The following is a 26,557-nucleotide window of genomic DNA, read 5'->3' on the forward strand; positions in this document are numbered from 1 at the left end:
GGTCTCCTCTGAGCCTCCTCTTCTCCAGACTAAACAATCCCAGCTCCCTCAGCCGCTCCTCAGAAGACTTGTGCTCCAGGCCCCTCACCAGTTTTGTTGCCCTTCTCTGAACACGCTCCAGGGCCTCAATGTCCTTCTTGTAGTGAGGGGCCCAAAACTGAACACAGTACTCGAGGTGCGGCCGCACCAGAGCTGAGTACAGGGGGATGATCACCTCCCTGCTCCTGCTGGCTACACTATTTCTAATACAGGCCAGGATGCTGTTGGCCTTCTTGGCCACCTGGGCACACTGCCGGCTCATGTTGAGCCGAGCATCAATCAACACCGCCAGGTCCTTTTCCTCTCTACATTCTTCAAGCCATTCTGCCCCAAGCCTACAGCATTGCAGGAGAGGGGCAGAGCCCCAGTTCACTAGAGATTTCTGCTTTTTTTTTTTTCCACAAGCTGCTTTTATTTTGGTATTTTAGAGTTCAGTATTTCCTTTTGAAACAACCGCTTTATCAAACAATAGCCATAGTTTCAAACCCAGCACTGGGGAGCATGCTCTCCAGGCAAGGCATTGGAAATCCCCCTACTCACCTCCAGCTGGCTGAGTCCTTGCCTCCCTGATAAACATTTTGAAGGTGTGGCATGCACTGAGTTACAGGATTTCCAAAATAGAGAGCAATGTGTATCTTTTGACGTTTCAGACTATTAAGTACTGTAAATTTCCAGAGATAAAGTGAATGTTACTAACTTACAGTTCACCAGACTTTTGTTTCAAGATTTCTGCAAGTCTTCATGGTAAAAGTAGAAAAGATATGAGCAAATGCATCCAGCTAATCTCACAGACTCTGAGAAACTTGGCAGGGCTAAATTCAAGCATATGAGAAAAAAGAATAAGCAACCTGCAATAAATTTTGTTTGTATTTGACTCCTTTAACTTCAGAGCTTTTAGACATATAATCTTCCACTATAAAAATAAATGTCAAGAGGCTTATGGGTTTTTGTTTGGTTGGTTGGTTGGTTTTAAATTAAGACTTCTAAGCTAAAAATTAGAAAGGTAAAATCTTTGTAAAATGGCAGCCTATTCCTCACTGCTATCCCAGCCAGCTCTTGGTACCCGGGGAAAGGACAGCTGTGGGCTCCTTGAATTTGCAGGACATTTGACTGCCTTTTCCAACTGTAAACAAGACAAAAAAGATTGCTGCTTAGGGCATGAGAGCCGTTCTAATTGTGTATCCCAGAGCTGCCCATTGGGTCAGCAATGCTGAGGCAGCTGTGCTGCCAGGGGCCACTCTGCCTGAGTGTGTGAAGGACAGCTTTGGGGCAGGGTGACCCAGCACACCAGGCTGCACGCTGAGGAGAAAGGACTGCACTTAGCTTGATGCTGATTTATTCCACAACCTGCATGAAACCACAAAAGCAAATCTGCGAACTCTGGCAGTCACAGCAATTACCTGCTACTCTCACTGACTTGAATATGACTTCTTAAGGTGCATTAGTTCTGCAGGATCTGCTTTGCAGATCAGTGTTGCCAAAGGAAAGGCTCTTGTTGGACTCATTAATTTGAATTTGCCATACAATTTCTTCAGAGCTAAAAACACAGTATAAAATAAGACTAATATTGTTTCTCTTTACATACGTATCTATGGTAGTATGTTTGTACTTCTATGAGTTTGCACACGTACTTTCCTCTGTGAGCGTAGTGCAAAATTTGGAAATACATTACATAATGGTTCTGTACCTCAGAGACGTATGGGTAAGATGGTATCATGTAAGACTCTGAAACACAAAGTTAGTTGAGAGAAAATGCAAGTACCTTTGCATGCTACTGAAGATTAAAAGTGCTGCATTTTTTCTGTACATTCTATTTACAACAGTTTTTGCAAATGTAGACAAGTTCATGGTGACGAATTGCAGTCAACATGGCTCACATTTCACGTCATTTCTAAAACAAAGTCCACAACTTCTACCACTAAACATCACAGGAACTATTTAAGGAATAATTCATTCTTACCGACTAAAAAGAATCAGCAATTTGCTAAACCCCTTTTCAGTTTCCAAGCAGATCATTTTGGACAGGATATCAGACAAACTGCAGATAGCTGACTACAGCTGACCTTTTCAGTGTGAACTATCCAGCCTCCTAGAGCACCACCATCACTTAGGATAGAAATCTGAAGCAATGTATATATTTCTGCCGGTACAATATGCTGTTAACTTTTACAGCAACCAGAAGAGAACATAGATCTTTATGCTTGTAACAAGTAGAATTAAGGAAGGATATAAAATCTCAAAGTCGTTACACAATTTCTTTGTTACGCAGGAAAAACTCCATAAAACACTCCATTTCAAAATCTGTTTCGTATTAGGCAATTGCATGAAAAGAAAATAAAAATACCACATGATTTATTGATATGCAGTTTGTCCAAATCAGATTACTTTATCTCTTTTCTGTTTCCAAATCTAAGCGCAAAAATGCAAAACGGCATCCCTTTTCACACAGCATTTGCAAAACAACTTTCATTTTTGACAGCATTAGGAAAGCTAAGCATCAAAATCTAAGCCATTAAGAGTGTGTCACGTTCAAATTAAGAAATCAATTACCATCCAGAGCTGTGGTGGCAAATGACATCTCTCTAGTAAAGGTCTGGACCCACTGTTGGTGTTCATGTCTTGTGAACAATTTTTACAACGTAACTCATGCACATCAGGTCACCCCCTGTAGATCTGTTCTCAAATTCATAGAAAATAAGGGAAGTGCTTACTTTCTGTGAAAATTTCCTGTTGTTCAGAAACCTCTTATCTGAGGTAGACTGACTAGACCATAAAATGTTGCATGTGTCAGCAATCTGCAACAAAGAACTAATTTCGTATCATCTGCTCCTTAAGTAGGATTTGAAAATTAACTTTAATCTGTAGAAACACATAGGTGCACACACAGCACACACACTGATGAGATCCAACCTGGGTGCTGTATGTGCATGTGGCTGTGCGTGCTGGAGACAGGACAGCAAAAGAGTTTGGCACTGGGAGCCTCAGGGCCAGGTGCCTCTGTGAGGGGCTGAGAAGGATTGGCTCAGCTGGCCCCACAGGACGCATGCTGAGAGAGGATACAGTTGCAGTCTATTAATACATCCCGAGATAAACACCAGGGAGGGAGATGAGCTATTTCAGTGGAGGACAATGTTGGCATGAGAACAAATGACTGCAAAGTGGCCACGAATTACATTTATGCTGGAAGTTGGAGTTATGAGAGGAGTGAGGTTATGGAGCAGCTTCCCTCAAGAGCAGCAAAACACCTAATCTCTTCCCAGCTAAAACCTAATCGGTTTACGCAAGGCACTGGATGATATAGCTGCCTGTAACTGGAGGAGGACGGACGCAGCAGATGCCTGGCAGTCCAGCAGCCCTTTTCTCACTACTGGCTTGTCAACCAGCCATGGGTTATGCTCTGTAGGAAGTCCTTTCATTCTCTGGTTTATAGAGAAATTGAAGACCTTGCTAGTGAAACCTTAATTTGTAGGAGAAAAAAAAAATGCACCTAGGATGTTGAATTTAAGTAAATTAATCTTGCTACAGGAATCGTAATTAGTTTTCATTTCCTGGATTTTTGTTGGTGTGACTTCAGCTTTTATGAAGTGTTCTTGAATCTCCAGTGCACAAAATTTAAGAATACCTGTCAAATACACAGTACATTTCATTTCCAACACTGACACGCCTGATAGAGACCACCAGCGTGAGCTGCAGCTTGGACACCTTGATCTTTGAGGGACCTGTTGCATCCATTTGACTCCCTGTGCAGCAGGGCAAATATCTCCCACAGCTCAGCACTATGTCACTGTGAAGCACAGTTAGGAGTTGGGAGTTCTTAACTCTTGTTAAGAAATGCATGCTCTTACACAACCCTATCCCTATATATTGCTGTAGCATGCTAAATGAAGTACGTTAAACAAGGAAGTATATGAACCAGAGTATTTTTTTATCTTGTAGCAAGGAAAATTTGGTATATTTTGAGATAATGTGAAGTAAAAATATTTTCAGGTGCCACACCTAGGTCTGCGAATGTTGTTTCAAACTCCACAGCTTTCATTAGAATTAATGAAAGATATACAGCTACATTCCATGAAGAAAACAACTTAGCCCATGCATAGCAGCACTTGGAATACACTCAGTTAAAGCTCATTTGACATTATACTTGATTTCACACTGACCTCTCTTAGATGGCAAATGCTTTTCTGCCTGTATTGTGGCTTATATGTGTTTGATATCCCCAACTGCCACAAGCTGTAGTTAATTCTATGCAGATTAATTCTGCTGAAAGTCACACATTAAGAGGGTAGGAGGTTAAAACCATAGTAAAGCAAATGATAGTAATGTCCACGTCTGTATTTCTAAAATATTGGCAGCACTTGAATTTCCTTGGGACGGTACATAGATATATTGTTGGAGTTGAGGAGGTTTAAGCCAGAAACACAAATACATCCAGCTGAAACTTGAGAGCATGGAGAAACCTCGCACACTGCGGCTTGAATCCTCGGGGGAAAAGAAACTGTAGATCAGTAAGTGCTTTTAGTGCACACAGTTTTATATCTCCTTTCTATGGAAATGAGCATTGCCAGTTTTGCCACTACAAAAAAGTTCTTGGAATCTAAGATTATCACATCTTGCCAAGTATAGCAAACCACTTCTATGAGACAACAGACATTTTGCACCAGATTTACTTGGAGCTTGTGTTACTGCAGCACCAATTCAAAGTTCCCATCTAGAGTAGCAATTTCTTCTCCTTTAGCATATGTAACTTGTTATATTTTTTATTAAGCGCCGTTGCCAAAATGCCTATATGGTGTGCTGCTTGAAAAATTAATTTACACAGTCTCTGTGATGGAAAATTACATAGCAGCCATTTTTAAAGTTTCCAAATTCTACTTTTTATGTGCCTAGACGGGTATCCTTTATAACACTTATTAGGCAAATGAAACAGCATTTTTTTTCCATCAGCATCGTGATTAGATTAAAAGAACACATGACTAGCTGGGTGCTTTGTCAAGACATTTCTTCAGTGTCACTTTAAAGAACTGTTTTTTTTTGTGTGTGTGTGTGTCAGTAAATGGAGGAATGATGAAAATTTGCATGAAAATTTCTCCAGAATATGATATATTCCTTACCTGTGGGCAGTCTTTGATGTAGTGTCCCTTGTTAAAGCAGAGGTGGCACAGGTAGTTAGGAGGTGGCCTCTTGCTGGGTTTTCTCGCTTCTGAAGAAAGGGATAGGTCAGAGAAATGCTCTGTGAGGGAGCTTAACCCATCCACTATGTTGTTAAGAGAGCCATAAGGAGATGCACTCTTATACAGACTGCTGCTCAGAGCCTACAAAAGAAAAGAAAATTTTACAAGAAATGCAACACTGTCAAAGACTGTTCCTAGACTGATGTGGGTAGGGGAAGGATAATATTAACATAAAGTAAACGAATACCTAAATAAGTGGTATTTCTTCCATTAAGAATGTGGCTGTGCATTTGAGGGGAGACATACAGAGATCATCAGTAAAGAAGTTTCTTGAGGGCAGTATGATAGAGCTCATCATTCAACTGCCAGGAGCCTACTGAACCACAGTTCACTTATCCCCAGTCTTGCCACTAAGCAGTGAATGCTTTCTTGTGTTTGACTGTGCCTGTCAAGTTACAGTTAGACTATGCAGACAAAAAGCTGAAAGAACAATGCAAAGGAGGCACCATTTCTGTGACCAGAGCTGTTTATAAGAACAATACTGAAGTTGAGGAAAGGAAAAGTTGAGGAAAAGATCATGAAGAAAAATGCAAAGTAATTTTTAATTTCAAGTGCACTTAACAGTCAACGTAGAGTCCTGAATTCAACCAGTAACAATAAACATTCAGACCTAAGTTTGTCTTAGGTTTTCTAAGGGTTATTTAAACATTTCCTAATAAGTGGTAAAGACCTTTTTGTACTTCAGTAAGATCTTCATTCACTCAATCTGCAGATGACAATCCCTTCCACTCTGAAGTGACGGGACTCACTTTACAGATCTTTCTCAGTTAGGTCTGATACACCTCACAACAGTGCCATAATCATGTAGTTCTACTGGTGTAAGAGAATTCCTGCTGCTTTATGGGAAAGTGATGTAAGAAGACATCCAACATCTGCCTCTATGGAGGCCTTGTTTTTCTATTAAATACAAATATTTCAATGGAGTCTTTACATATGTTATGTAGATATATTGAAGACATATAGAAATTGGTTGAGATAGCTTGTAAATAAATTTGAAATGGGATTATATTTATTTCAGAGGTCTCAAAAATTCAGGATATCTGTACAGTGAATGTGCTTTCTTGGTAACAGACACTTGGTAACAGACCCTTTGGAAGCCCTAGGCACTGCTCAGCCCACTCTCACTGGTCAGAGGTGGCTTAATGAGCCCCACCAGCCCTATTACAAAGGCAAAGCTGGAACCATGCAGCAAGATCATCCCAGAGAAGACCCCCATGAAGTGAGGGTCCAGAACCCCAGACATTGCCCTGGCTTTTCCATTGACCTTCTCTCTGTCCCAGGGAAAGTCATTACAACTCTCTCTGCCTTTTTAGTCTGGGACACGGTATAGCAGGTTTTCTGTTTACAAAACAGTGAGTGATCTCATGGAGAACTTAAACTTCTGGACATCATTTCAGTCTAGCACAGTGCTGATATAGTTCTATACTGGCTCAAGATATTCTACCTGCCGAGAGGAGAGTCAGCTGCATTGTTTCGGGGGTTAAACCTATGCATTTCAAAAGGAAAAGCTATTGGAAGAACTAATGAAAAGCTTTTAGCTGCTTTAGTCATCAAGTAAGCAAAGATACCTCCAAGAGTCACTGCAATTTTTTTTTTCTCTAAGATTTATTGGACTCTAGTGGAATAGGAAATTCTTGGCATCAAACTGTTAAAGGGAAGAGGAAGTACTATGGATGACAAAATACTATTAATTAAGGGTCTTCAAAAAGTTCTTGTCTCCCTAGGAGCTACTTTCTATAACATATACTTGGAAAATACAAAATCTTTCTTTTTAAGAGTCCCTCTTGCCATGAGATTCTTAAGCTACTTCACATGCATTAAATCCATCAGTACCTTTGCAAATCCCCTATAACCTAATTTTTACAGAAATATGTATATGTCCAAAGAATATGTGAAATGCAAAATTCTTTACCTTTTACAGAAATGTGCAACAGAATGTACAACTTCCAACCATAGGGAGGCTGCTGGTTCTGACCCCAGGGCTAACCCAGGCTAAGACATGCCTACTGCTGCCTTCATTGGGTTCTGAATGAGACATATGGCTCACAAAGTTGACTATTTTCCTTTCTACATATCTTTCACACTGACTATTACAACTACTGTAAGGGAGTTGTTCAGCACTGTGACCATGTGTTAGGTAGTTCTCTCCAACATCAATGCTTCTTGGCATCTTTCAGGTCAATGGGGGAACTGACAGATTGTAAAAACCATAGTTCTGGCTCCTCCATCAGCAAACCTTCTTTACAAACGATAGCAGCCACAAGCCTTGTGAAAGGCCAGACCATTTTCTATTTACTGATACAAAATCATAACCTTGGCAGACAACCAGGGCTCTATGACCTAAGTGTGACACCTGGCTGAGAAAGTGACCACCTGGTTCTGTTGGCGGGTACTAGCATAATATTTGCTGAAGGTGGACACACCAAGATTTCACTATGAAACACTCCTCTGTAGTCACCTTGAGGCCCAGTGTTACGGCAAGAAAAAGCCACAAATATAACAACCAGCGGATGACAATGGAAGAGAAGATGGGTACTGCCCTCATCACTGAGGCTCCAAAGAATATCTTTTTCGTTAAGGAAAATTCCTAGACAATCCCAAGATGCTCTGTCCCTTCTGGTACAGAGTCAGGTGAACTACTTCAATGGTTCCTGCCAATCTGACCTGGATAATGGTCTGACATCAGTTTAACTCAGAAACAATATGAAAAACTCATCAATGTAGCACTTGAAAGACACCATAAAGACCATCAGTGCAAACACAGTGCTAAATCCTGTCCCTCACTGTGGAAATCTTCAGTTCTTCAAGGGAAAAAGTCACTCCATAAACCTCAGTTATAAAATAAGTGTGGTGGGGAGAAAATTCATCCTGGACCCTGGAATGAAATAGCAAAAGCCCAGGAACATGTAATGATGGAACCAATGGTGCTGTAGTCCATTTAGTCTTTGTAAAAGACAAGAGATGAATGAACGTTGCTTAGGTACATAAACCAGCATTTTTTGTATGGGACACTTAATACAGCAAATCAGCAATTCAGCCCTAGCTGAGTTTTAATCTGCTGCAAAACAGTTTCAAGAAGGATTTTGAACAAAAGCTTTGAACTAGCTTCATACTCTAAATGTCCAGGGGAGGATCAGGGTGACAATAGAAACAGAGAGGAAAAGGGAATTACGTTCTGACTAATTTTGACCTCAAGTATACTGGTACACATTTACCAGACACATTGTCAGGTGTCTTAGGGGGACTGCTCCTCTGCTAGGTTCCACCAAGAGCAGTGATTACTTTGTGTTCATAGAGTGCCCTAGCAAAGTCAGCCTGCCATTAAGTTAAGCACTCAAACCACAAAAAATACTTCCCACTGGGAGTCTCATTTTGAGCTATGATGGGGTTTGAGCTTGGCAGTGAAAGGGTTAGTGCTTTCAAGGATCCCAGAGACCACACTGCATGTCCTAATTACAAGGCTCATCAGGTCAGCTGCAATGAATTCAGAATTTCCTTATCTTGATATGCTAGGAGAGCAGGGAAACTACGTAAAACTTGCTTAGTAGGAAGGTCTGGTTGATAACATAAGTTTGATTGGTTTTATTGTTTGTTTGTTCTTTTTCTTACTGTGAATCTTGTTGACTTAGCTGAATGGGTGCCAAACTGAAAATCTTGTGGTCTGTTTTTAAAAGGTAACCTCCCTGCTGGTAGGTCTTCAAGTTCTGTAGGTGGTGGTGCTGGGAAGTAAGGCTTCCTTTGTTATTTGTTTGCTAAGTGTTTCCAGTTGAAGAGTTTGCAATCAGTAAGGTTATGGCGTGGTCTTTAGTGACAGAGGCAGCTATTTTTTTGCATGGCTCCTTTGCTTTTTTTGCCAGTTGGGTAACACATGAGGGTTCCAGTATTCATCTCACCTCGAAGAAATTCCTGGTTGTGTGAGGGATCTGGCAAATGCTCTTGATTTGCCTGGTCAGTATCTTTCAGTGAGCTTTGGAGATTAATGTGCCTAGGGGCAAGTAACAAAACACTGGAACAGAATTCCTCTCTTCAACTTCTTTTTTAGTGATGCTATCATGTTAGAAGTAAAGGAAACTGTACTCCATGTGATGATGGATGCATGGCGCACTGAAACAAATGGATGATAAGCTTTCCTTTCTTTTCCACATTCCCCCTGGTACATCTATTGCTTTACTTGTGAAGATATTTTTTAACTGAGGTCAGAGAACGCAGAAACTATAGCAGCATTTCAATTATAATATTTAATTTCATCCGGAGGCGATGGGTACCTATTTTTCAGAACTCTTATCTACAGTTAATATTAATAAACGATAACAATTTGTTTATGTGGGAACAGCACCTTGTTATTAGGATTTATAGGAGCTGAGAGGCGAAGGTTCTAGATGTGGAATTCAGTATGTAGGGGTATGTCTGAAAAACTCAGTTTCTGTCCAGAGTTCAGTTTGTGGCTGCTGGGCCCTGAAAGCAGTGTCTGAGCAGATGCAGTCATTAGTTATCTCCAGATGAAACGATCTGTGTGGGTGGAAGTGTTCAAAAGTTTGTATCTAGCCCGTACATTTGAATGGTGCCCTTAGAGTTGTTTGGTTTGGTTTTTATTTTAAAAAATACACTTCAAAGACCTCTTATCCTTGCTCCCGTGTTTAAAAAAGAATAAATAAATAAAAAAATATCACCACAACTACACTGGTACGCACTATCTCACCAGTGAAGAGAGAGGAGGGAGAGAAATATTTTATATTGGGCAAATGAGTACCAATAAAAGGCAACTTTTTGCGATCTTTCCAGTTGACTAATGGTTAAGCCTAAAAGCAATAGCTAAAACTGGATAGAAGGAGCCATATAATTCCCACAAACTGTTGGGTCCTGCACATAGTATCTTTCTCTCACGCATCCTTTGTTTCTGTTAGTTAGTTAAGGATTTATCACTGAAGTTTGCAGATGCAACTGTTCTACCTTCGCAGGGAAGCTTTCTTTGGATGTAGCATTGTTATTGTGACTATTTCATCTGAAATACAGAGATTTAACACTTTTTCTAAAGGGGCAGCCCAATACTAAAATATTCTTGCTGATTTACAGCATCTCCAGGGACTTGTGAAAGAACCTGTTCAAGCCATGAGTGATAGTGGTTCTTTCCATGTTTTTATTAATTGCATACAATGGAGATACTATGAGACACTAATATTCCTACAATGACATTAGCTCTGCTGCATGAAAGGGTCTGCAATTGAAAAGCAATGACCAAGGAATTTTTGATGACTTATTTTTCCTTTGGTATTTTTCCAGAGTACTAAAGGAAGTTAAAAATAAAGCAGCTTTCTTTTTTAGAGTTAGGTTTAAGTCAGTAAGTACCATGGCTCCTTGAAGCTTGTTGGAAAAAGGAGTTGGGTTGCCCTGTCATCAGTGTGAAAAAGTAAGAGTTTTTATACACTGTAAATTATAAGCGTTCTCTAGTCTGTGAAGTGTCTGTGATGGTAACCAGATGAGCTGTGCTAATTATTAGCCCTGCACTGAAATGTCAAAAGGTGCTCAAGTTGTTTATCAGCTTGGATTTTCATGAAGATAAGAACTGAGTGCATCCCTGTGTTGTGTCATACATAGAACAGTAGGACAGACAAGTCATTGCCCTCACTAGGTTGCTATTTTTATGTGAAGGGGGAAGACTGAAGCTATCAAAACAGTAATTCAGTGGCTTGTATGTGCTGATACACAAAACTTCCATCTGTTTTCCCTGGTAGCCACGGAAGGCTTGTTCCTGATGTGAGACTTATTCGTGAAGGTAGGACAGAGGTACCTGAAAATAGGTGCATCTGGAGAACGGCACCTCAAATCTGTGACATTTCTGTACTTCAGTTCTTTGATTGTTATCTACAGTAATAAATAAATAAAACTGAACACTGAATCCATGTTTACGACCAATTCAAAAGCCTTCTGAAAATAGGATTTGATTTAAGAAAAAAAAAGTCTTAAATTTAGTTGTACTTGAATTACCCAGAAGAAACTGAGAAAATTAATTACCAAGGCTGAACTGGAAAACCTCAGAAATGGCTCCTGTGTGGTTTATACCTGCTGTAGCTCTTCTCCAGGTATAGATGCTTATACTGAGAATAGTTTATGTGGTAACTTAGTGTGATTTTATCATTGGACAAGAGCAAGCAAAGCTCATCTCTCAGTGAAGAAAACATTTGTCTGGAGGAAGGAAAAGGACAACACCTTCTGTTTCCTTCCGAAACCAGTGCCAAAGTTATTTGTAAAAAAAAAATGTGGTGACTTTAAGGAAATGTTAATTACTCAGGTTCCTCACTTAAGACAGGTAACCATGGATTAGCCAAGGCTGTCTTAATTCATCCTCCTTCCATAGGGGGATTTAGATAAACATGTTCTTGTATTAAACTGCTAACACAAATGCCTACTTGTAAATATTCTCAAGTAGAGGGCACTAGAATTCTCCTTTCACAGAAGTGTTATCTTATAGAGATAGCAGTGAATGTAGCATGACTTAATAGTAGCTGTGAAGCAAGGTGATAGGGCAATGAATCTTGAATCTAGTGCCTTGATCTACCTAATCTAGTTATTTGAGAGCTGTCGACTTGGTTGGCTGTGGCTCCTCGGATTCTAACAGCTACCACCTCTGAAACTGCCTAACATTCATGGTGTAACGTGCTTTTCTGAATACCTTTGTATACCTTTGTTTCATGGAGGAACAACATGTGGCACCATTTCACCCCACTTAAAATCTGAGCTGAAGCTTATGAAGTCTGCCCATTCAAGACATTTACAGATCTACAGCTCTTAAAAAAAGTGCAGCTGCCGGACTACTGGATGGCGGGGAGGTGACAACACAGACAGACTGCTCAGTCACTGACTACAGGTAGGACTCTTGGCTCTCTGTTAGGAGTGTGATCCATCCTGCTTCAGCTCAGGGAAGGGCTTGGCGTAGATGTCAGTAGGGGTACTTGTACGGGGACCTCACAAACAGACTCAAATGGGAAGGTGGGAAAGGAGAGGTTAGATTTCAGTCAGAGGTGTGCAGACTTGGAGGAATGCTCTAAATCTCCTACCAAGCTCTGCAGGAATCCTTTTCATCAGCTTAAGGTGAAACAACTTCCCACTTATGTTAAAGAGAAGCTCTAACACACGGGCACTATATTAGGGATAAGGGAGACCATTCACGCTGCAAATTGCTTTAACACGTTTCCACAGGAGCTCTCATTTCCCAGCCTGTCCCTGGGCTGCCTGCAGCTGGTCCCCAGGTTGCAGAGCACTAAACTCTGACCTCCCCAGAACCAGTGGCACTAGGGGCAGGGAGCACCCACCAGGCACCCTGATCCCAACCCCACGTCTTGTTGTTGAAAAACAAGCATGCTCTGGGGCATGTAGTTCTTGGGCTGTGAGGATGTTATAAAGCATAAAGTGAGGGGAGAAATGGGTGGACAGATTTTGACCCCTGCACTTTAATACCCACAGCCACGTTCTGTTAACATCTCTGTTTCCTGCAGGAAATCTTGTCTCAATCTGACCTACAGTTTGAAAAACAAGAGTCAGGTTTCCTTTCATTTGATGGGTCTTTTGACACTCCAAACATAAGAAAAATAACACCCGGAAATAGATATGTGCCTGTTTAAGACACACTTAGGAAAGCATTTACCTCCTGCAAAGCTCTTATGTGATGAAAGGTTTTGTGAAGGTTTTGTTCATTTTGGGTTAAATAGAACTTTAAGTCTGAGACACTTTTGTTTATATCATTTACTTTCAGTAATGCCTTCTTGGCACAGAAACCTCTGCAATGGCTGCCAAAGTTTAAAAGAGGCAAAGCTGAGGTCTCTGTCAGAGGTAGGAACAATACATCATCTGCCCAGAATGGGCCCCTCACAATGTGCTTAGGGCCTCAGTTCCTGCACTCATGAGAAGACAGAAACTTGTATTAAATTGAGTATAGTGAAGAAAATAAATCGTTTCCATCTATTAAATGACAGGCTGGAATTTCATCTCGTGATTCCAGCTTTTGGATAGTTTTATCTTCATCTACAGCCACACTCTGAATCAGTTGTGATACAGCATAACTTCAAGTGTGAGCTGAGCAAGTCAACTTAAAACTTTACAGTCTACTTCAGATAAATTACAATGGTTGAGTAAGCTGGCTTCAAAGTAGACTGAAGGATTTTTTGTTTTTCCAGGTTGGGTCTGCTGGTGGAATTAATGTTTTTTTTCTTTGCAGCCATCTTTCTCCAACACGCATTGCAACTGAATTTAACAGAACACCTCCATATTTCAAAGACCACTGATGTTTAAACCCTGTTCTCCTGCAGGTCCTTACCAATTCCCCTTTTCAAGATGCAGTGCTTTAACAATAGGTTATTTGCTTTCCATTCAACTGCAGGTATCCTCAGCCCTAATGAATACACGCATGTAGGTGTCTGGCAGGCTGGCTAGGTGCAAACAAATGCAGGCTCCTCCTCCCAAACTCTTCCTATTCCCCTGCTCTAACCTCAAATAAGTTTAAAAATCTGGGGCTCCAAGGTTGGCAAGAGAAGCCTATGGGGGCAAGATGATCCCTTTGAAATGTTTCCTTGGTCGGCAGATAGCTGGATGAGATGTAAATATAGATGGCCAGATTCCTGAGATCTTTCTAGGGCATTGCACTTGTGCTCATTCAAGAGACATGAAATCCTGCCTTGTGTTTAGAGTAGGTGTGGGTGGTCTTCTTATATAATAGGAACATAAACATCTGTTTTGGATATGAGAGCAAGAGCCATGGACCACATAGAATTTCTGTGGACCATGTGGGTATTTGATTATCATCAAACTAAATCTTAAGAGACAAAAAGTATACTTCCTGAGATTCAGGTTTGGGAAGACCATGTAGTAGTTCTCAGTGGGTACAAAGGAATCAAGAACAAGGCCTCTGGGATGCTCCTTTAACATTTCCTATTCTAAGTACTAGACTTGTTTGCTCGCAACAAAACCCGTGACAGAAAGTAATGGGCTAGGCTTGTGATATGTTAGAACTTGCTAACTTAAAATCCACCAAAACTCGAAACAACAGTGCTGGCCTGGCTAGTCAGCAAGGCATAGAGAAAAAAGCCAGTCCTCTTAACTTTTCTGAAGTGAATCTCTCTGTGAATTTAGGTTCTGGTTTTCGTAGATCTTGGATTGTTTGCAACATTTCCTGCAGGTCATTTTTTATTCCCAGGAAAAAACTGATCTGTGTTGTGACACTTATGAAATACTGTCTGTCTGAGTTATGTCAGAATTGTTGAGAGATTTGAATAACTTTGTAAAACTTAATCAGTTCCTTTGCTCCATTATAACATCTCTGGAACCCAGACAGAAACTAAAGTAAACCACAATGAAGCAAAGACTGAGATTCTTTCCATTTAATTTAATCATTTCATCGTGACTTTCTAAAGGAAGAAAAAGGGCAATGCAGGAGAGCAGCGAAATGGGCATTGGGCAGCTGGCAACTTCCCTGGGAAAAGGAAACTGAGGAGAGGTGCAAACATCAGCAGTTACAATTCACCAAAGCACTTGGAAGCTTTCAGGTGATACCTGCTATCATTTTTAGGTGCATTTATAGCTATACATATAGTATTGTTTAAAAAAACCCCAAACAACAACAAAAACTACAAACGCTTTTGTTTCTGTGTGAATACATCTTATTGATTATGAGTGATTAGCTTTGCAATGTCTGTGCCTGGATCTTTGTGTGTCTGTGCTGAATAAGAAGAATTAAGTAGCCCACATAAACTTGAAATCAGAAAATTTCTCTTTGTCTTAACCCTCACCTGGTGACAGGTGAACTCTTCTGAACTTCAGCAGTGGCGCTGGCTTTTAAGTTAAAGGTTACTTGCTATCCTGCAGTTCCACAAAATCCCGTAATCAAAATATTGGAGGGAGATTTACCTTGGCTTTTGAATAAAATCATAGTTTTGTCCACCTTTTTAATTCACTCAATAAATTTCTTAAGTAAACACATTGGTTCAAGTCAGATTTGCTTGATGGTTTATGCAGTTCACTGGAGGAGGATCTTCCTTTTCTATTCTGGGTAACTGAGCCTGTGTCTACAGAGTAGAAAAGGAAGAGATGAGAAACATTACAGAGTTAATCACCCCTCTGTTTGGGTGCTTTGGCATAGAAGTTACTGTAATATAATTGAAAACTTAATGTACAAAATAGAATTGTAATAATAGTTTTGTTCGCTGTTACTTCTGACTGTCTGGGTGGATTTTTTTGTTTTGTTTCTTTTCCCTTCTGTGTACTTCCTGGCAAGCTTTTCAAGACATTAATGTATTTCTGTGACAAAGAGTGCATGCCTATGCTCTTTTCGGTTAGGAGTTTGCATATATACAATATCCCAAGGGATTAATGAGATTTGGCAATAATTTTCTACTAACTGGGGAGAATTCATATAGTTGCTTTATTTTCTATGGCTAGCTTAAAAATAAACAAATAAAAAGACAGTAAACAAGAAGGCCCATAACAGTTTACAGTTTAACATTTACAGTTTAATAAAAAGGAAAAAAAAAAAGAATTCTAAATCTTTAGAAAAGTTAAAAGCCATGCCTAGAAGGTACAAATGGAGGAGGCTGATAGGTACAATTGCTTGGGTTTCTCATCTCTTAAAATGTAGATCTTATTTTCATATTCCAGTTCACATAAAACCTTTGTGAACCTTGCTTGTATATTTTGTGCTGGTTTTAGTTTTCCTCCCTGTCCTGAGTAGAAGAGTGTTTTCTAAAAAAAGAAGCTGCAAAGCAGGAGGCTGTGGTTGTAGTAGAAATTGAGGGGGGAAAAAAGAAAACGCTTCTGGACTTGAAATCCCTCTTGGTACTCACCTGAACTGAGTTTTACAGCACGCACCAAACTGGAATTGAAAATACAGTAGTTGCATTCTGGCTCAAAGTCTCAGATCTAACAGCTGGGGGTGTGAAATCTGCACTTTCTGTGCTGAGGCAGTGCTTTCTAAATGGCTTTGGAGCCAGCTGCAGAGGAGGACAGAAGCTGATGTATTAAATACTCCAAAAGTCTGCTGGCTCAGAAGTCCAGCTCTTGCTGGAATCTCTTACAAGAATTCATGCAAAGAAGAAATGCCTAAAACAGCGCAAGTAGGAGTGTATTTTGTGGGGCATGTATATATAAGTTATTATATTTTAAAAACTTGAATCATATGTGCATGCTGACAGCGAATGCTTGCAGGGAGTCTCTCATCTTTAAACGTCACTGCTTTGGTCTGGGTTTTTGCTTTAACCTAAAATTACTTTCACTACCAGAAGCAGTCAGGTATCTTTTTTATTATTATTATTATTTATTTTGCTTGATTGCTTCAGTTATCTGGCAGTAGTGTGTCAGTTTTTCTTACTCCTTTGCAGTCAGATCTATGACTGGGAAGGAGAAGGAAATGCATGTTGGTTTTGTCTTTATTTTCTTTCCTTTTAAATACCTCTTGCAAAACCACAGAAAAGCCTTTGCATCTGGGGAAGAGACAGAAGAGAAAATGCACCTGAACTGTCAGCTAACTTGAAAAGCCATCCGAAGGGATTTTTTGTAGTCACAGGTTATCTGTGAGGTTCAGCCAGCCTGAGTCAGGAAGCAGAAATGCCCCCAACACAAAAATTGTTGAGCTATTGCCTTCCCAGTAAAACTGGCAGAAGGATAAGACCACTGAAGTGTTAGCACTTGCACAGAATGATCGAACCATAGAGTATCCTGAGTTGTAAGGGACCCATATCAATCAGGTCCAATTCTTGTGGTTTCACTGGAGGTGATAAAGAGTACTGAGAAAAATAAAGATAGTGAGTTAAATGAAATCATAATTGCTGCTATTAAAGGGTTTTTGCAAGAGGAGTTTACAACAGGCACACCTGGTGAGCTGTTTAATTATTCTGTAGCACAGTCTATTTTTTCTCAAATATGTGAAATTCCCAGTATTGTAACTGTACTTGAATTGCTTATGTCGGGTTGCTAATGTTTTTAGGATAATGCATTGAAGATAAAGTTGCTAGATCTCACTTGCAGGCTTAGTTTTTGTATGTACGCTTTAAGTATTTAAACAATTATTTCTCTGTTTACATTTAAAAATGAAGAGCTAAGTGTCTAAGCCTGAGGAAATAGTACCCTCTATGACTTTAGATGCGAGGGCTGGTTGAGGCCAGGAGTCAGCCTGCCTTGTTGTTGCCCTTCCCTAAGTAAGAGAATCTTACTGCAGGAACAGTCCTGTGCAGTGTATTTGATGCGTTGTGGTACTGCGCACTGACTGTGCTAAAGCCTGATCCTACTTTTATTGGAAGAATATTTAATAAATACAGGAACCAAACTGCTTTTAAGGAATTATTTGTAACATGCCTTCATGACATGTACTGCTCTGCACTTAAGAAGGCTTAAAGAAGAGGAGATAGCTATTGTTGTTTAGTCTGCAGCAGAGAAACAAGGAATCCTGGCTGAGCACAATAAACACTGTGTGGACACAAATATGCTCTGTGGTACAGTGACCAAGGATAGACCAGAGAATAGGGGGGTTCAGAAGCGTTGCAGAGCTTACGGTGATTTCTGCTAATCCCTATCTGCGCCGTATTTGCACTAGGATCAATCAGGCTTCGTGCAGCTTCTCACAAGGTGTTTTGTCTCTAGTTTTCTGTTCATGGCTGCTCTCAGAGATCTAGCAGTTCATTTAATGGGACAGTGGTCTGAGAGTGTATGGTGATCTCCAGTTCTCTTAGTAGCAGAAGAATACAGATAAATTTGGGGAATCTTACCATTATCCTTCAAATTAACCCACCTAGGCTAAAGAACAAATTTTGCTTTGCAAAATATCAAGCTAGTGTGTATGTCCAGATGTCTATGAAAGACAGGCAGTAAACAGGATTGTCTGATACAAACTGTTTTCTGTAGAAACACCAGCTTCCTTCCATAAATGTTCCTGTTCTTGCACTTAATGACTTTGGTTTTTTGGAGGGAGGGGAGGAAGTGGGGTGGTCTTCAACATTTACATACATACATGCACACACTCATATATATATATATATATATATCACTGACATATATAACCTTTCTTATCTGTGATGCTGCCTGATAAGCAACACTGATCCCAGTGCTTCTGTTCCACTGGTGTTTGAGCATTTTTTGCCATACTAAATTTCTTTTCTTTTTTTTTTTTTTAATTCTCCTTCCTTCCTTTGTGATTTGCACTTTAATACAACCAATTGAACTAGCTCATATTTTCTCATTCCCAATTAGTTCCCCTCTTGAAGGTAAGGAATGGTTCTGGAAGTCCCTGAGTCAAAAGCATTAACTGCTTCTCAAAACCAGTGATTATTTTCTAATTCAAAACATGCAGTTATTTTTGCTCAAGTACAAACTGCTTTAGATTGGAAAGTGGCTGCTGTAGAGGTTTCTGGAAGGAATTCCCCTCTTGGAAAGACACTCAAAATATTGTATATGTGCAAAGAATTCATTAGGACTCGTGCTCCTTCTCATGTAAATAGTGGCCTGTGCTGGAATTAGCACTCTGTATCCCAAGGAACACGTTTCATTATACTATGGTAACTTCAAGTTACTTGTGGCTGGCTCCTGTTGATTGAAGTCAGCACTGATTTAGTAGGAAGCCCAATGTGAGAGTAGGAAAATGCCATAGGACCCTATTGCACATTCTGGGTTTCTCAGTTATACCACTCAGTGACAAAGCCACAGTTACCTGGCCCTGTCTCAAATGTCTTAAGTCTCATGTAGCCAGCCACACAACAAAACCTCAGATATTTGGCTCTGACGGATGGTGTTAGAATGAGGGTGGAGTTCAGTTCAATAGCCAATTTAATGCATCTTAATGTTCTAACTTGTTTTCTCTTCATATCTAGAACAATAAATGCTGCAGTAAAGTTTTATTTAAAGCAGGTCTGTTTTGTCAAAATGAGTCTTGCATATGGAACAAAACATTCATTGTCGCTTTACTGTTTAAACCTTTATTATTGCTATTTTCTGGGTACAATGGGCTTTTATGCACCAAACAGCTGTGTTCATCATGTTTATTTAGAAGGCATCCATTGTAGTTGAAGAAGTCTGGAGGACAAAAATCTTGGTGAAGTTCAAGACTACCCTGTGGGTGCTGTTTTTTGGTTTGTTTTTTTTTTAATTTATTTCTGTCCTGCTCTCTGGTCAGCATGCAAGTCACATACACAGGCACTGCCACACAGACTTGCAAACCCAGTAAAAAAGCAGCTTCTGAGAAGTGCTGTTTCTCATCCTAAGCATTTCTCCTCCAGAAATTTTCAATTGCAAGGCAACATACAAGACACCTAACTATTTTATATCCTGTGATCCTACCATTTCTCAATCTGTTGCTATTTTGGCCGCTCATTAGGTCACTTTCCAAATATTGTGTACAGCTATGTGTCAATCATTGTCACAGCCCAGCTTCAGGCTGAGCCAATCCCGGACAAAACTGGGAGAAAAAAAAAATGCCAGCCAAAGCAAGTACTGTGCAGAAAAACAGTCAACAATTTAACTGTGGAAGGCTACATGTTCTTCCAAAGATAGCATAAGCCCACTTGATGCACAAGTAGAACACAGCACTGCTGCTCCCCAAAATAGTTCTACACACTCAAAATACTTAGTTTATGCTGACTGGCACCTGCAAATAAACAGATGTTAGAATTTCAAGAACTAAGAGCATGACACGGTAGGAAACTCTTGGGTGGCTCCTGCCCAAAAGCAGCCTAACTTAGTTTCTGGAACGAGCAGTGCATCTAGCATATGGACAGAACTTTTTCTGTTGAGTGAGATCATCTCTAACACTTTCTAAACCCACCAGTGGAAACATCTGTATAAGCAAGCAGTATTAGCTGGGGGATGTGAAAGTGTTCCCGCTTCCTTCAGTGCATGCTTGGTGTGTGCTGCTATGCCCTGGGAAGTGGACGTGCCTCTTCCCTCCTCCCCAGGTGTGAGCTGCATAAATACACAGCTCAGGTCAAGCCTGGAAGCAAAGACAAGCCCTGTGTAAGATCCCTTCCCTCAGAGGGTAAGGAGTTGTGCCACAGTGTGGGCCAGGTGGTAGCTCCCTGCAGAGGGGTGCCATACCAATGGGTGGCACAGGTTTGGCCACTGCCTGCAGGGTGACCAGGACAAGGCCTGGAATCAGGGAGACAGTGCTCCAGAGGGGAGGAGTAAAGAGGTGTGAGGGGAAAGACAAGAGAGAAATGCGAGCCAAGAGGAAAAGGAGAGAGTGTGACAAAAGGATTAACTCCTACTTGTGAAGAGTGTAAGTAGAAACAGGAAAATGAACTCAGGAGAAACTTTAGGAAAACTTCTGGAGCCTGTTTCAGGGACTTTGTGCATGCATCCTTCATCTACTTGGTGTGGGTGGTTCTTTGTTTTGGGATTGTTTTTTCTTCCCTCTTTCTCCATGGAAGAAGGAGCTGCAGTGAGCATAGCATACCCTGAGTGCACCAGCCCTAGGGCTGGGCAGTGTCCCACTTTGGGCAGGGGCCACATGGCTGAACCTCGCACTCTTGGCTACCTGGGGAGCACAGTGTTCTTGCTTTGTATGCAGCAGCAAAACCTAGCTGGTAACGGGGCTGTGATATGCTCCCCGTTCCAGTAAAATGGATGTGCTGCAAGGCTACGTGTTCCTACATCAAGTATTCTGTGTTACGTTTACCAAGTGTGCATCAGGCTGACTGGATTGTGAGTTACGTGCTCTCAAAAACTGTTTTGAGACTGAATGTCTTTGCAAGATTCTAAAGCAAGAAATGATTTCTAATTAAGGAAAAAAGAATGCGTATGCAGCTTGAGCTCCTCTCTGCTAACAGCTGTATTTTGAGAATTTGAGTGGTTTTCGATGAGCAACCCTTCCACTGATGGACTCGAAATAGTTATTTAGACTGAGAACACTTCTGAATCCTGTGCTGGGAGGACTCAAAAACGTCCCTCTCTGGGAAGCGCTCTGGAGGTTGGGCGCAGCGCTCCAAATCCTCACCCAATGCAGCCACCACAAAACACCCCAGGCGAGAGCCCTCCCCAGGGCACAGCACTGCTGTTTGGAGGGTTTTAGCAGTGCACCGGCAGAGACCCCCCATTGCAGAAGTGCTTGACCCCAACAACTTCCTGTGGCAAGGCGCTGTGCAGCGGATTGTCTTTGCCTGCCCCTGAGTTATTTAATTTCCTTCCCTTGGGTCCCTACAGCCTCTTCTCGCCCGACAAAACTCACGCACAACTTTTCTGCTTTTGTCACGACCCTTCCTGCATTTTCTCAGCCTATAAGCATAGATATAAAAGTGATTTAGCGAACATAGCTAGAGTGAAGAAGCGATTCATATATCGCTTTTAAATAGAGAGGGCAGTTCTCGCTGTTAGTAGGGACACAGCATTTTCCGAGCGTCCGCCCCTCCACCTCCTCCGCACTTCTGGCAGCGGGGCGGTCGGATCCCGGTAACCATTTACCACACTGTCAACACGGGTTAGCGGGACAGCGGCGTGGGGCAGCGTCCCCGCGGTCCCCCGTGGGGCGAAAGGCGACCGAGGGCTCGGCATCATGGCGGTTGGGGCACTCACCTCGCTGCGCTGGAGCTGGAAGAAGCTGTTGAGATAGCTGGAGCTGAGCGAGGAGCCCAGCTCCGGGGGGCTCTTGGTGTAGCCGAGGTCGGGGTGCTGCGAGGAGGAGGGCTCGGGGCGGAAGGCATCGAAAGCGCTGGCCTGGTGCGTGTCTTGCAGCGAGAGATAGACCCAGTTGAGGAGCTGGGCGGGCTGGTACACGGACGCGGCGCTGGTGTCGATGGCTGACAACAAGCTCATCTTTCCCCCGAGCGGCGGCCGCCTCCGAGCTGCCGCTCCCGCTCCGGCCGCGTCCCCGTCCCCGCGCGGGCCGCCTCCTCCCGCCGCCCAGAGGACGGGCCGGGGGCTCGCCGCTCCCCGCTCTCTGCTGCCCTACGGCCCGCGGAGCCCGCCCAGCGCTCCGCGCCGCACAGGCATCGCTGCCGCCGCCCGCGGGCCGCGCAGGAAACTTTCCGCGCTCTGCTCCGGGCCCCGCTATCTGTCTTTATTCCCACTCCCGCAGGCACGGCTGGGGAGGAGCCGCCGGCGCTCCCGTACTCCTCCCGCCCGCCGCGGGGTGCGCGGCCGGGCGGGGCCGCGATCCGTCCGCCTCCGCGCCCGCCCCGGCACGGTGTCCCGGCACGGGGCGCGCCGGCGGGCGGGCTGGCTGGCTCGGCTCGGGGCTTCCTTTTCCTCTTTCCTGCGGGAGCTGCTCGCTCGGGGCCGTCGCGAAGCGGGCGAGCCCTCCTCGGTGCCCCGGCGTCCCGCCCCCGCTCCTTGCTGGGATCCGAAGCGCGAGGTGCCCGCTCGTTCACCCTCTGCCGGAGGCGCAGTTTACAGAAGCTCCCTGGCTGCGAGCGGTGCCAGGCCCTGCTCGGGGCCAGGCTTTCCCAAATAAGGCGGCGAGCGTGCCGTGTTCCGCTGGAACCCCGCGAGGCTGCCTGGCCCCGGGCCGCACCGAGGTAACGCCGCGGCCTTTTAAGGAGTCGGGAGCACAAGGGGGTGATGGACGATCGTGCTCTTAGGAAGGAGTCTGAGCAGTAAGCAAGGTCCAAAATAACAAACGAACAATAAATAAATAAATCCAGCACCTTCATTACTCAGGTTTGGCATCCAGGTTTGCCATAATGAGTCACGCATCTGTTACATCGGAGGAAAAACCTCTGTATTGAACGCAATGGGAAATGCAGGTTGGCATGGGCAGAGCAGGTAACTTGTCAGCTGCAAACCTGACAGGTGGATGGATGCACCTTCCTGCTGAAACAGGCAGACAGCTGCACAGCTATCCGCTTGCCAGAGTGTGAGCAAAGTGGGGATTGTAACTTCCCAGAGCTCCAAAGCCCAGTTATGTTTGGAACAACCCGAAGCAACTTGAACTCCTTTAATGGTGCTAATACGTATGTTTATTTTAGAGGAGAAAGTTCTCGCAGTATGGATCCATCCTACTCACTATGGACTCTTGGTTCACAGCACCTTTGGGCGCTTCTGAATGTGTTCGTACCAGCACGAGAAGGAATGGGCTGTGCCAGGCAGTGCAGATGTCTGTGGCACACACTGTGGGGACAGAAGACCTGAACCAAACTGTCTTCAAACTCAAACAATTGATTAAGGTAGTATTCAAACCAAAAAAAGTTTGAACTAGGTTTAAAGACTTAATAAATTGTGGATGAGGATTTTACAGTATTTGCTGGTAGGCGGGACAGAATGAGAAATACAGCTCACATCCTCAGAGCCCATGTTGCTGGTAGGAGGTGATGGTCACATCAAGGCTAGAGAACCAGGCTGGAGCTGCGAGTTTGCAGTTGTATACTTCTGTGAGCATACTAATTCCTTCCTTAAAGACACTTTGTGTTTTTATCATTTCCTTTTTTACCCAATAAATTAACAAAACACACTTTCATTTGATGGCTCCGCTGTTCTCTCCTATGATGCTGTGAAACTCAGGTTTGCTTTGAGCAAGTGGGAAACAGTGTAACAGGATTCCTGGAGTGATGTGGAATGGTGGGGGTGCTACAAAGTCTCAGGAGTGCTTTGGGTATGTTTGCAGCTCAGCCCGGACACTAGGCCCGGTGGATCCTAGTACCGGTCCGGAGGATTGAGTGAACTGAGCGCTTTGTTCAGCCAAGCATCAAGAAACAGAAAGACTGCCAATGCCTCTGCTGTGAGTGTTTCAACCAAGGAATGCTCATGCTGAGGTATGTGGCTCTTCATCCTGGTCTTTTGCTGCAGCCTCTTCTGGAAAATATTTTCTATGGAAGCCCTCCTTTCTTTCTGAGTTGAATACTGCTCTTAGCTTTGCAAAATGCTGCTACCACATTTGCAGGTGTCCAGTGATCATCAAGATGATTTTTTTTTTTTCCATGCAAGTCACCACCTTGTTCACCACTAGAAGTGATAGACTGAGATGGAAGGGATGAGAGCAATGGTGACAGTAATGAATGTGTCACAGTTGCAGAAAAAAAGTGCTGTGAAGTTCAATTTTGCCAGTTGTTTTCTGAAAGGTGTGTGGGGGAACTGTCCCATGAGAGCCCAATGGCTGCAAGATGCTTTCAGCACATGTGCATGATCATGTTGAGCTAGAATGTAAGCAACATCAGCCGTGTGGGTTGTGTATCAGCTGCACTGTGCTGGAGTAGATTTGTTTATCCGCCTGGTCTTACTTGTGTGTCGTGCTACTGAAATCAGAAAACACCCAGCGCTATAACGTGAAAATCTAAATGGTTTGCATGGCTTATGTGACTTGGTAATAGTCTTGAAAGAGGTCAAAGTCAAATGTACAGAGAGAATCCATCCCCTTCACCCCAGTCCTGTTCCCCAGGCAGTAGGTCACCGTGCTATTTATTAGTGTCATGTAGCTGTTCCCCGCAGTGAGCTGGGCCTCTTGCAGCTGTTCTCTGCCTGAGGAATTTTTGCAAGAGTGAGAAACAGAATTGTCAACTTCTGGCCAGGAATCATGCCACTAATCCAAGTAGTCATGTTTCTGCTTTCAGTGTTCATACCTTTAGAAGTTGTTGGCCATTAAGCTGCACTGTTTAATGATAGTCTGTATTTTAATAATGCATATACCCTACTAGAAAGTGTCCTAGATTCTCATCCTTTTTAAAAAGATCTTGGCCTGATTTGCTGTCATCTTAGTTCAGCTCCATGTTAGATGGGGTTCCAACGGGAAGACGGAACTAACGTCTAAACGTGGCAATAAGAGCAGAGAGCTTGAGCCTATCACTGAACCTTCTGCTTTGTATAATTTGGACATGCACAGTGCAATGGGTCACTCAGCTGTAGCACAGCAGGAATATTCTAAGTAAAGCTTTTTCTTGTGCTACAGCAGAGATTCTTATCTTATGAAAAAATTTGGCCATGCTATGGAAACAGTATGCAAGCACTTTTCAGATTATGAGAAGACATTTCAGTTTTACAGTTGTAAAACTGTAACGCTGCATCTTCATGTGATGTTTCTCAGATCTGGATGTCAGATACTTGTGCTTGCTACATAGGTAGGTCAATTCTGCTGCCAGAAATGAAGCACAGCATAAAACAAGCATTGTCAAAGTGAGCCTAGGAAATGTAACCTAGTGTTAAATGCAGAAGTCAAAGTGCCTGTTTTCTTCCTCTAAGCAGAAACAACGTAAAAGTGCTCTTCCTCCTAGAGCTTTGACATAGAAAGTTCTGGAAATGAATAAATATGAATTTAAAGCTTATCATCTGTAGTCTTTTAGTAAATACGTACCATATGCAATACTGATTTGTAGTGGGTAGCGTGCCAAGCACAGCTCCTCTAAGGCTGCCTAAAACCACAAAGTGGGTAATTGCTGCAACAGACCCTCACTGAGCACGTGGTTTTGCACCTGGCCAGCTTATGGTTTCAAGTCTTGGGGCCTCCCCACTTGCTCTAGGTTAGCATGTCTGTGAACTGCTGAATAATTGCATGAAAACTATAGTTGATGTGAGTAGCTATATGAGGAATAAGGCTTTCAGTGGTTTGAGGTTTTTTGAAGAAGGGAGTGTTTTTGTTTTGGTTTGGCTTTGCACTGTTCTTCAAAGCTTTCTGCTGATTCTTCAGCTGCGGGACAGACTGCTGAAGCGTGTTCGGTTTACTTCACACTAAAAGATAGGAGGCCTTGCCTCTACTGCTGATCTATGAGTTCAGCCTCCCTGAACAAAGCAGTAGCTGAAACACTGTATCCCCTTACTCAGCCCATCCTATTCCCTTGCTCTCACTTGCCTCAGGAATCCAATAGAGCCAGGAAAGGCAGCAGGGTAGAGGGGAGGAAGGGGAGATAGAGGCACAGCAGCAGCCCCTGTGCTCTGCCCGAGATGCCTGCCTTGAGACCTCAGCAGGTGCTGGCATCCCCAGCCAGGGAGAAGCACATTCTGCCAGCACATATAAATGGATCTTAGTTTACCTATTGTTGTGGAACAAAACTAAAGAAAAGAGGAGAGCAATGGCAGGAAGGAGAAGAAAACAGCAGAGATAAATCTGAATGGAAGGGTAATGAACAGATGGCATGGTTCAGCACTGGTGAATAAGAGAAGAGTGAACGAGTGGGACCTGTGAACAGAGTGGTGTGATGGAATTGGAGGTGCAATTGGATTTTCAGTAGCAGTCTGAGTGCCTGTTGTGGAAGTAGTGACTGCTTTAAATCAGCTCAGCTTTGGGCGTAGTGTTTTGTCCATGGCCTTTGAGCCTGGTGGCACCACAGATATCTCACAGAGTGTCACTGTCTCCTGCTTTAATGCCACACTCCCTCTTGTTTCTTCTCAGTGCCTTCTTT

At 42.8% G+C, this 26,557-nt stretch overlaps 1 protein-coding gene across 2 annotated transcripts in view; it reads right to left on the bottom strand.

Moving 5' to 3' along the window:
- Positions 1–22,564, bottom strand: part of ZCCHC24 (zinc finger CCHC-type containing 24) — a 103,324-nt gene extending 80,760 nt beyond the window's left edge. Inside the window, exons 1-2 of one of the 2 annotated variants that reach the window (XM_065746700.1) lie at positions 21,807–22,514; positions 5,151–5,351 (exon numbers count right to left, since the gene is read on the bottom strand). In XM_065746700.1, coding sequence (XP_065602772.1) covers positions 5,151–5,351; positions 21,807–22,046 — 441 coding nt within the window. In that variant the 5' untranslated portion in view covers positions 22,047–22,514. Of the gene's footprint in view, positions 1–5,150; positions 5,352–21,806 lie in introns of both variants that reach the window. The other variant, XM_065746701.1, reaches the window with a different exon arrangement.
- Positions 22,565–26,557: the final 3,993 nt, after the last annotated feature.

This window comes from Cyrtonyx montezumae, unplaced genomic scaffold (assembly GCF_038088225.1).
Source record: "Cyrtonyx montezumae isolate F1298 unplaced genomic scaffold, pur_monq_1.0 scaffold_4, whole genome shotgun sequence".
Taxonomy (NCBI): Eukaryota; Metazoa; Chordata; class Aves; order Galliformes; family Odontophoridae; genus Cyrtonyx; species Cyrtonyx montezumae.